The sequence below is a fragment of the Frieseomelitta varia genome, unplaced genomic scaffold, assembly GCF_011392965.1.
Source record: "Frieseomelitta varia isolate USP_RPSP 00005682 unplaced genomic scaffold, Fvar_1.2 scaffold_158, whole genome shotgun sequence".
NCBI lineage: Eukaryota > Metazoa > Arthropoda > Insecta > Hymenoptera > Apidae > Frieseomelitta > Frieseomelitta varia.
Genome location: NW_025109283.1, coordinates 100,529 through 112,502, shown reverse-complemented (window position 1 = coordinate 112,502; position 11,974 = coordinate 100,529). Strand labels below are relative to the sequence as shown.

At 38.0% G+C, this 11,974-nt stretch overlaps 1 protein-coding gene across 1 annotated transcript in view; it reads left to right on the top strand.

The window, feature by feature from the left end:
- Positions 1-11,974, top strand: part of LOC122536715 (suppressor of lurcher protein 1-like) — a 109,475-nt gene that overhangs the window by 36,262 nt on the left and 61,239 nt on the right. The window contains exon 2 of the mRNA XM_043669308.1: positions 8,497-8,563. Within this exon, the coding sequence (XP_043525243.1) occupies positions 8,497-8,563 (67 nt within the window). The remainder of the gene's footprint in view (positions 1-8,496; positions 8,564-11,974) is intronic.

Here is an 11,974-nt window from a genome sequence, read left to right as displayed (position 1 = left end):
TCGACTACGAGGTCTTTAGCGACGTGTCAAAATTGACTCTTTATAACTGGTCTAGTAGTTGGGTCTCCTTTAGGTAGTTGACAACGTTTTTTTGTTGTTTCTGGCAGGTTAGAGCGGTGTTTTGGTTTAATCCATATTTACTTCTTATGCTTCGGTATTTTCTGCATTCATGTAATAGGTGCTGGGTGGTGATTTGTAGGTTGCAGGTGTTGCAGAAAGGAGGTTCTGTTTTGGAGTGTCCTGTTCGAAGCCTGGTCATAGCTATCCTTTCTTTTCTGCTTAGATTGTTATTTGGTATTTTTTGATAGAAATGGTGTGCTACGCCATGTATTTTGGTTCTATTTGTCGTAGTCCAAATTCTGTTCCAAAAGATGGATGTTTCTATGGCACAAATGGCTCGACTTTTAAGCCCTCTCCATACAATAATATTTTCAGCAAGTAATTAATGTTTGCAACAGATTTCCGATATTCAGTCTTTCATTCGTGGTACGCAAGAATTTTCAGTATATTATATTAAATATTTTCACGACGCTGGTAAGTATCGTAGTAACCCTCAACGCGGGTGTATCGGAGAACCCGTGTTTCCTCAGAATGTGCTTGAGGTCTCTGTATCTGTCGAAAATTTCATGAAAATAAAAAACGTCTCGTCGTATCCGCGCATAGTTGCTCGAAAGGCCAATATCTCTGCTGGATGAAAACTTCGTATCGGACGCATGCTTATTAAAGCATGAGGCAAAGCCACGGCCACTCCCCTCCCGCCCCGTTCGCCATTCTATTTATCGTTGTACGCCGGTTTTATTGGAGTTCTCAGGGGCAACCGCTCAAAAAGAGCCAGATTTGGCATGTTAATTTATTCCATTTCGCGGAGAGAAAGGGCTTGGTGAAAAAATCTAGGCCGGATTCCACCCACGTGTAGCTTCGAGACGTGCTTCGAGTCGCGCCATTCCACAACGTCCGTGTTAATCACCTAGTGGACAGCGGAAAGTCGAGACTCGACTGAAAGTAGTGAACTTTGCTTTGCTCGTACTGCAAATGTGAATTGATTCTCACCCTCGTCGTTCTGTGTGTAAAAAAATGTGCTCCTCGTCGCTTTGCTCGATCGTTTCACTCTGACGAAATGACAGATTAAATTGTGCACATTTGGAAGAAAGTTCGTTTCGTCGGTTAAGATGATAATAATAGAGAAATATGATGTGAGTCACTGACAACGAATTTATTGAATTCATTTTTCTACGCATTACAGAAATATCTGAAAATAAATATAACTTGATTGTTAAAAAAGAAAAAAATATAACTGTGACCTTAAGGTATAAAAAATAAGTGTTTATTGAAAAAAAGGGTACTTTTAGAATAGTGCAATTTTATACAACAATTTTATACAACAAAAAAGGGTACTTTTAGAGTAGTGAAAATTGAAAAAAAAAAAAAAAAGGATACTTTTAGAATAATACAATTTTATACAAGAAAAAAGCATGTTCCAATAAAGTTCCAAATACCACAAAATGAACTTTGAGCAAGACGAATCTAAAATACGAGCGATGGAACAAATTGATGAGAGATCAATTGGACAAGGAATCATCCGTTTATCGTTTACAAAGTTCCCAACAGTATTATTCTCGTCGAAGTTACGCGTATAAGATAGACTCGACGATTTAATTTATCCTTGATATTCGTGGAAAAACACTTTCCACTTTGCACTGACGTAAAATCGATGCTCCGTACTGATCTTCAGTTTTTCTCTTGAACCTTGGCTGCTAGACACGGTGTATACATACCTGCGAGGCACAGAAAAATGTCAAGCCATCTTGGATGTGACACCGCTATTAAATTCACCACTTACGCAGTGATGAATACCATTATGCACACAGCTGCTGAGAAAGTCAGTGTTTAAAGTAACGTATCCTGATTTCACGCTCTATTGTATATCGATCCAAAAGATGGAATTAATCGGCGAAAGTATCTCGCGGAACTCACTAATTTTCGACGCATCGCTGCGTACAGTTACGAAGTTTAACGGTTACTTGAAATTAATATTACGTAATGACAACTGAAACTAAGCAATTTAAATATTTTAAATTTCATTAAAAAAAAAAAAAAAAAAAAAAAAAGAAGAAGTGTGTCGGTCACTGACGAATGAATTAAATTTTAACAAATTCCAAGAAGCGTGTCAATAAACATTGATAAGTAATTTTTCTTAGAGACTAGGGGTTTTTCTGATGACATTTTATGCATTTTATAAAAGAACATTGAAAGAGGCGTATCGATGATTAGAGAACCGAGTTAATATTAGTACATGTATGATATAATGTATATAATATACTATATAATACTTCATTATAAAAATTTTCGTTGCCTGAGGAAAGGGTTGTTATCGTCACAGGTCCGAAAATCCTACTAAAACAATTCCAGCCCTAATATTTTTTCTTCTTTTTCTTTCAATTCATTTTTGACCCGACTTTGATATGCAAACCGCGTCAATTACCAACAAATACGTTTAGCCAGCACCGATAGCTCTCGGTAAGCCAGCTGTCCTGCCTATTTCATGTACCTTGGAAAACGAAAACTAACAATGTTCGACCACTGTTCAGTTGACTACGTATCTAGCACAGCCGATCGGACCTTTGTCGCAAGAAATTTATTTACTCGACAATGGTTGTCGCAACGGATATTACCACCGCAGTCTCGCCTGACGAAAAGGAACAAAAAAATACTAAATACCTTGTGCTCTCCATATATATGTATCTTCAGACTTGTTTGAAACTTGGCTAATATAACGAGAGAGAAATATTTTCCATTTATTTATTTACACTTATGTTGTTGATCTTATCATGCTACTTTATCATTCACATCACCATCTTATAATATCTTCTGTTTAATGAACGTTATCATATATTTAATGAATTATATTGAATGGTTCAAGATTGTCGAATAATTAATGAATTATCGTATCGTCTGTGTAATAAAAAGGTTGGCCATTTGCAGCAATGCGAGTATCGATCATTTTGATCTGTGACTGTACGCTGTTTGGCGCACATTAATCTCTTGACTCGGTCCGCATCGAATAAATTTATTATTTGATTGAACAAGTGAGAATATTACAACCATTTCGTTTCTTCTTTTCTTGCGTTTCATTTTTTCTAAAATGGAGCGAATCTGTGGAAGATTTTTTCGCTGTGCGTTTTCGAAATGTCGACATTTAAATTCGCGACGCCTTCGTGTCGTGAAAATGATCGGAGCAGTAAGATACCAACCGGTTACGCTCAGTGAACAACTTTCATTAACGTTGTTCAATGAAATATGCTTTTGTGCGCTCGATAATGTCGCGATTCTTACAAATGGTTGCACGTGCCCCTGACAACTACCGTATGTGTTTAACGAACGAGCATTCTTTCATCGAGCCGTTGAAATTACAACGCAACTGATTCATTTGCATAGTTCTCGGGTTTCCCTAATTGTTTGAAAAGTGCTTGCTACAATCGATGGGCGCACGCGTGAAATTCTCCTCGTTCAAGAATTTAAGAATTTTCAATGAGTATCGTTGACTGAAATCTTTTGTCGGACGAAGTTGATGAAAAAAATTTGTCAAAAGGTCTGCCGGCTAAATTGAAAACGTCGGCTACAGTTTATAACGTTGTTCAACAAACTTTCGTCGGTTACTGGATTGTTTGTAAAGAAAAAGAAAAAAAAAAAAGAAAAATAAAAGAAGAATACAAACTTGTGTAATTACTTATTAAAGCGCTAATTTTGTTGTCTCGTCGTAATTTCACTCTGCGAAAAAAAAAAAACTTACCGGCGTCGTTCGCAAGTTCGAAAGCAGCTTGAAATGTTCGAGCAGGTCGAAAGCAGCTGAGAAATTTGTAATGTATTTTATAAGTTTCGCGGGGATGTATGCCGCTGGTAAACATTAATTTCAAAGGGCAAACGCTTTAGTTGAAGGCTGGCATTCTCCGACTTCCGATAGCAATTATCTGGCGCGAATCCAAGACAAACGAATGCTTGATAAGAAGTTCGTGGAAAGCTTGGGGCAAACTTCCGGTCAGTTTCCGTGATTTGTTTGTGTTCATGTATCTTCTTAATCATGCTAATAGGGACGATAAAAGCTCGAAGATTGGTGAACAGTGTTTCATTATATTGATCTTCGATTAACGTTGCGATCACTTTCTTCTGTAACAAGTTTCTACCGAAACGAATCTTCAGTCTTGCAAGATTGAAAAGTTTTTCAATAACAATAACAATAATACAATATAATAATAAAACAATTTTATAATAATAATAATAACAATAATAAAAATAATGATGATGAGCGTTAAGTAGCAAAATATAAACGCCAGTAATTTTTTTATCAAAGATGATAAATTTTATTTCTCGATGGTTCAGCGAAATATTCAAATGCTACTACTTAATAACTAACTGTTAAGATAATAACAAATTAAATTCACAGTCTGCCGGTCGCGAGACCGTGAAGAAAAAGATCGTTGCGCCCGTGTCGGGGCAAATATTTGCATATCCCGGCTGCCTTTATTTGATTCAATCCTCGAAGAAGATACTAAAAATATCGCTGTTTTAAGTGTTTGCCCAAGGTCGATTTCAAAGGGACCGAAATATTTGCAAAGAGGTTTCTCGATTGTTCGCCAGTGTCAACAGTTCCTTTTCACTTTTTACGCAGAGTGAAGCAACGTCTGTCGACGAAAATTCATGGTCGTTCGACGTTTTAACTTTGACCGTTTCACGGGATCACGTTGATCGGTTCTAGGTACAGCGATTTTCATCCGCTTTTGCTTTCTCTTGACTTCTCCCCCAATCTTCTTCGAAACAGATATCCGACAATTCTGAGCTTAGATCGGGTCGGGAATAGTTTTTAGGTTCCGATGAAATTAGTTTTGTCGATTCTTAAATATGGAGTGGGAGGTGATTTCGCGTGTAAAATTGTGTCGAAAGGGAGGGAAAGTTTTTTCTTCAACGCTAGAACTACCAACTGGTCAAAATGACCAATCTCTAATTTTTCAAAATACGATTCTGATGTTTTTAGTGATTTTGGATAATTTTTGTAATAACGAATAAAAGTTTGCGTCCTTTGTTATATTTATAAACATTTCACTATTCACTTTGCACTTTAATTTCATTGGTGTAATCTTCGTGCTTTGGTAGTTTTGGTGTTAGAGCTTTCGTTTTCGAGAAAATCAAAGATCGAACAATTTGTATATTATTCTTTAATATAAAACATTAGAAAGAAATCTAGAAAATTCATACGTGTCTCGAAAATTTTCAAACACGATCAGAAGTTAACATTATGATTACTATATTACTGCACAGGTATTCACATTCACAGAATAATTTCAATTTTCATAAGAAGGAAGAAAACAAATCATTTCTGGTTCAAACAAACGATCGAGAAAATCACGAAAATGTTAAACTCAGCATCGATCCGAATTGATCGTCGACTGTACAACGTGCATATTGGAAATTCACTCGCTAACAATAAGTATAATCTTAGGTAAATGCTCGAATCATACCGTGCAGAGAAAAGATCTCGAGACGATACGATACGAATAGCAGATAAGGAAGCGCGTGGTACCGATCGCACAAAGTACATACAGCAATTTTTGGATTATAGTATTGGCGCGTAATGGCTGAGAATGTACATTCGCTCCCCCTCTCGTGGAATCGCCTTCGAAATACCGGCTTTTCCACCCTGCTGTTGGCTTTAAGTGGATTTAGCCGCGCGAGATCGCTCCACATTCGGAACCAATCGATGGTGCAATTTTAATGAAGCCCCGTCATTTGCTTAATTCATATTTACGGCCGCGCTACTTGCCAGGATTATTAAAGTCCTGTTTCGTTCGTCTGCGACATCTTTTTCAAGATACACGCGCTCGCGTTGCGCTCGTTAGCTGGAAATCGTGATTTCAATGTCGTTTAACGTGATAGATATTTGTAAATGAGCATCGGCTAGTTCTAAATGTCTTACTCTTAAAATTCATCGAAACATCTATTTTTGTCAATTTGGCAGAAGCTTTGTTGATGCACAGTTGAAGATAATGAACTTCTTAACTTTTTGGCTATGAATGACGAGTGTACTGAAGAAATGGCTATTTTTCGTGTAATACTAGAGAAATAATTACAATTTGACACCTTGAATTAAATTTCTTGTGGGAAATAAAACATATTTGTAAATATCTTAGATATTTTAGAATATTTTAAGACTATTTGAGTAGTAATCTTAAAATTTTTGCATCATTCCTAAATATTTTCTTGCTATCGATATTAATTAAGTTAAACAAATCAAAATTATTGATTTTTCAAAAAAAAAGAAAAAAACTAGTGCTATTTCCTTATAATTTGGTTCAATTTTACAGCAGCTGCACATATTCTATGTTTGACGAATATAATCGTCACACGTTTAAAATGCATACTTTTAGAAGCCAAGAAATTGTTGTACAATGACGTTTGACTCTTCAAAAATAAATCTACACAGTAATGAATCGTAACAAGTTTTAGCAGAGGACAAGAATCTCGAGCCTCCGCCATTTGCGATTCTTCGCGGTCAGTCCTCGGCACGTTCGACAAATTTCCAAACATTCCAACCAGAAGAAGAAAGGTTCCGGATCCTTGTCGCAGACATCTCAATTAATTTGACAGTTCGACTTAAAATTTCCGACCGACGTTCCTCTCGTTCGTTTGCAAAAAAAACGTTGAATCAGCGACATTCGAAATTTGCACATTCTGCCGGAAGTACAGTTCCAAGCGTCATGCGTACGTCCTTTCCTCAGAAGGAAAACACGAGTTTCGAGGCTTCAAGTTTTCTCCCCTGCGTAATTTCGCGTGTCCCACGTTTGCAAAGTTAGCCGCCGACGGGTCTCGAGTGTGGTAACCGCGGCGACGGGATCCCGAACTTAAAATTCCGGGCGTTCGCCGGTCGAATCAATTTGACAAATCGGTCGTTCGCCAGTTCGTTCTCTGTTCCTGCACGGAGGATCCACGGCCTGGTCCCGAAAACTAAAAGTCTGCTCCGCTTCGTGGAAAATTCAGTGTATACCGCGGCTGTCTCTTGCACGGCTGCCTCCGTATATGCAGAGATCGGTCGTGCGTGTACGCGCGCGCAGGCCTCTGTTCAAGTTCGAGTTCATTTGCTTTCGCCAGAACGGATACCGGAAGATTGGTCCTCCCAGTGTGTACGGATGCAGCCGTGCACGCTTGTACAGACTGTTCCTAGATTGAGCGATCAAAGTGGTGAACCCCTTTGGTTCGCTGACTGGCCGTAGAATTTGAAGCCGAAACATTGTCGAAACGATTGACCGTACCGAAAACTGTATTTTCTGACGGAGAATTGATCGTTTTCGACGTTGATATTCTTTAATATACACGCTTGTGCAAACTGTTTAGTATAACAGGTGAGAATTTGAAGTCGAGGTACTTTCGAAACGTATAAACGTTAAAATTATCAATTACATTAATTTACAACATTGAAAAATATCAATTACATTAATTAATATCTCTCTCGAAACCACTCAATTTGTTTGTCTAAAATATTTCTTTGTATGATAAAATATTTCAACTGTTTTCTTTGATGACTCATTCGATGAAAAGTGACTTTGAAATACATACTTTCCGTGGTGAATGGGCACAAATGTAAAATAAGTAAGAAATGTCATACGAACTTTCATCCTCGCTCAAAAATCTTAGGACAAGTACTATATTTATATAATAAAATTATAAATTGCGTACAATAAACAGAATACTTACCATATAAATTATATAATATAAAAATATAAATTACGTATTATGCATTATGCAATGTACAATACATACGTTGTTATATTTGCAATAAATATAATACATGCAATATGATAAATATTCCGTTAATATTAATTAATATTAATTTATTGTATTATATTGTATTATAAAATATACATACGCAACAATCCACAATAAAATACCAAATATCCAAAAAAAAAGTGTCGTTCCAAAAAAGAGTGTACGTTCTACTAAGTGTCTAAATGTAAATGATTGAAAAAGAAAATGTTCGATGTGCCACAATACACCACTACTACACGCCTTAGAATTGAATTCTGCACTCGTGGAAAGTGTTGTTGGTATAATCAAGATGCTTCCAAAACACGAAATGCATGCCGGCCATTTCGACAAATGGACACGCATTACCATTTTGCCGATTTTACAACAATATCTACCAAACTCGCGAAACAAACTGCCAGAAGATTTCGTCAGAAATTTCGTTCTCTCGCATCGACGGTTTGTTGTAAACGTGTTGCACGTTATAAATATCCGTACGCGCGTTCCGCGGGGCGTTCCTCGAGCTGATTGGCGGTTCCTTTTTGCAATTAACGCTCGCCCGCGTATCTTTTGGATTTCGTGGTTTCGGCTTGGAACCAGCCTCGTGCGTTTTAATCAGCGTGTAATTAGATTAGAAGATCCGGCCGGCGCCGCGGAACAGCAATTAAACGTCTTGTGAAAAATTCCTTGCGGTTTTTGTTTCAGATGCAGAGAGCGGTGCTACTCCTCTGTTGGCTGCCGCTCCTCAACCACTGCCACGCCGTAAATCCAGGTAACAGAAAGGAAATTCGGCTCGGCCTTTTATTAGAATCGGTCTCTCGTTCACCCTTTAAAAACGCACTCGTCGTTGTCTTTCGCTGCATGCCTCTTTCGTCCGATTTCCGAGCTCCGTTTTTAAAATGAGGTTTCATCGCTGCACGAAGAACTCCGCGACTCCGTTTCATATTGAGACTCGCCGGGCTAGCGAGTTTCTGAATTTTCGCAGTTTACGTACTACGTAAGAATGGAACGTTCGAAGTTTTAAATATCCAAAGCGGAGTACTTTCAATAATGTTTCGTAGGTGAAGGAAATTTTCTGCTTGAAGGTTTCTTCGGTCGCGTTCGGGAAAACGTGAAAATGCATGAAAATCCAAAGTTTGGTAATATTTTCGCTTGTTGGAATCTAACGAAGAATTTCAATGTACAGAAATTGAAGGCACTCTTCAAATGAATTTTTTTTTTTACCTTGGAACTTACCTGAATCTTCGAAATAAATTGATTACGCGTGCAGAGATTTTAAATTTCGGACGTTGAAAGAAAATTTCTATCGCCGTTTGCTTCTCAGCTTATTAATCGCCGAATTAACGATTATTAATAACTGCTAAATTGTGACGTGATATAAAACGTATGCACGTGCATACATACGCGCACGTTTCGTAAATTTTACATACATTCATTGTCAATTAACGTGTTACGTGCATATTAATAAGTATTCACAGCGTCACTTGCAATTGTAATACGCATACAATTGTCCAATCCTCTGTTCCAACGATCAACAAACATTTATTAACCGCTATTGTTCTTCGTTTGCGTCCGGTTCTCTCTTGCCTTCGCTTGCTCCACTCTTTCACGAGGAACGAAGATTAAAATTTATGCAACCGAACAGAAAGTCCCACGCACGTGGAAATTGTTGCACGTGGCGTGACGCACATAAAAACACGTAGAGTTTCAACGAATTAAACGGGGAAACGTTGGAAACCAACATTTAATATGAACGTGTTTATTTCGTCTCCTCGTAGGATGAAAAACTTAATTTACTCGAAATAATCTAACTTGCGCGTTCTGTAAGCTGCGCACTTCCTTTCTGCGCTACGACTTCAATTAATGAATAAGCTTGCATGTGAATATAACAATTATTTTATTGTCATATATTATGCAACGATATTGCAATAATATTGTACACGTTGTTATAATATAATATACATTGTTTTATTATCACATGTTATATATTGTTGTATTAAATATTACGTATTAAAACGAAACATGAATGGAAATTGCTGATATCGTGAAAATAAGTTTCCGAAAAGCTACGTTAATAGAACGATTGTGAAAAGAATTTAGATCAAAAATTACAGACGAGGAAAATGGACCGAAAGATCACGAGTATCGATTGACTAAAGAAATCGTAATAATTGTAACATCATTCGTCAAAATGCATCGTATTTGGCGACTCGAAATTTGTTCGATAATCACTTTTAACACTAGAACCATCAAATGACCAATTTATAATTTCTTTGTAGAGTAATTTCGCGGATTTACAATGTCTTATGTTTTTCAGAAATTTGGATGATTTTTCTAAAATATACGAGTAAATGTCGGCGTTCGTTATCTTTCCCATTTCTTTGACTCAATTTCGATACTCTAGTCCTCGGCAGTTCTAGTGTTGAAAAAAATGGTCAAAACACAAGAATTCAGCAGCATTCTCATACGAAAACAAAAAAAAAAAAAAAAAAAAAGGAACCGATCTCTCGTACGGAACAATCCCCTCGCTGCAACTCCGTTTTCCCCTCCCGGCGACCACGCCAATAAAACCCTCAACAATTTCATCCGACGCGGCGTCGTAAATCCCTATCCAGCTTCCGGTAACGGTCCAGCCGTTCGAATCATTAAAGTTACAAACGACGAAAATGTTTCCGCGTTTCACGGGTAGAATGTGCTCGCAGCGAGACTCGGCGAACTCGCCGTGTACATATCCGGAGAAAAATTAACGTCCCGCGGAGCGTAGACACCACCGGTATCGATTCGACGTGCCATTTACCGCGAAACCGATGAGGATCGATCGCCGCCGTCCGACATCCGGTTATCGTGCTAATGCGGGCCGCCGTTCACACGGCACATCGGCCTTTAACGTATAGCCGGAAGTCGTGCAGCCGGTATTTGAACGTATCTAGGCAACATGCCGGACACAAAAACACTAGCCCGACCTTAGGGATCGTTCGTTGGAGAATCGTCGTGCGGCGAAGTGACGAATCGCGAGGATGCACGGAGGGGTTGGCGCTTGGGTTGTTTCCCTCCCATGTGCGTCACGTATCGGCCGCGCTTATTTATATCGTATCGGAAGCGTGTTACAACTTCCGTTGAGAGGTTCGCTTGCACTGTTCGCTGCCCGTTCGTGCTGATACCGCTTGAAGGATGAAGCTGGCGAGCGCGTGGTAGGTTTGTACCACCGGGGACTGCTTTCGTCTTGCAGGGATGGTTCATTTATCTCTGGCATTTAGGAGCAATTTATTTGAACGCTAGTATTTGAGGGGTAGTTTATTTCGACGCTAGTACTTACGAATATTTACATATACTAATTAGGGATAGTTTATTTTAATATTAGTATTTTAGTGTTGGTATTAATGTTCACCTTGGAGGATGAAGCTGGCGTGGTACGGACTGCATGGGTGGTTTATTTATCTCTGGCATTTAGGAGCAGCTTACTTTTACACTAGTATTTGGGGGTAGTTTATTTTGATGCTAGTGCTTAGAAATAATTTATAATAATATTAGTAATTAAGAACGGTTTATTTTAACATCGGTAGTCATTTAATGTTAGCCTTTTAATGTTAGTATTAGTATTCATCTTGAAGGATGAAGCTAGTGTGGTAAGTTTGTACGGACTGCTTTCGTCTTGCAGGGATGGTTCATTTATCTCTGGCATTTAGGAGCAGTTTATTTGAACGCTAGTATTTGAGGGGTAGTTTATTTCGACGCTAGTACTTACGAATATTTACATATACTAATTAGGGATAGTTTATTTTAATATTAGTATTTTAGTGTTGGTATTAATGTTCACCTTGGAGGATGAAGCTGGCGTGGTACGGACTGCATGGGTGGTTTATTTATCTCTGGCATTTAGGAGCAGCTTATTTTTACACTAGTATTTGGGGGTAGTTTATTTTGATGCTAGTGCTTAGAAATAATTTATAATAATATTAGTAATTAAGAACGGTTTATTTTAACATCGGTAGTCATTTAATGTTAGCCTTTTAATGTTAGTATTAGTATTCATCTTGAAGGATGAAGCTAGTGTGGTAAGTTTGTACGGACTGCTTTCGTCTTGCAGGGATGGTTCATTTATCTCTGGCATTTAGGAGCAGTTTATTTGAACGCTAGTATTTGAGGGGTAGTTTATTTCGACGCTAGTACTTACGAATATTTA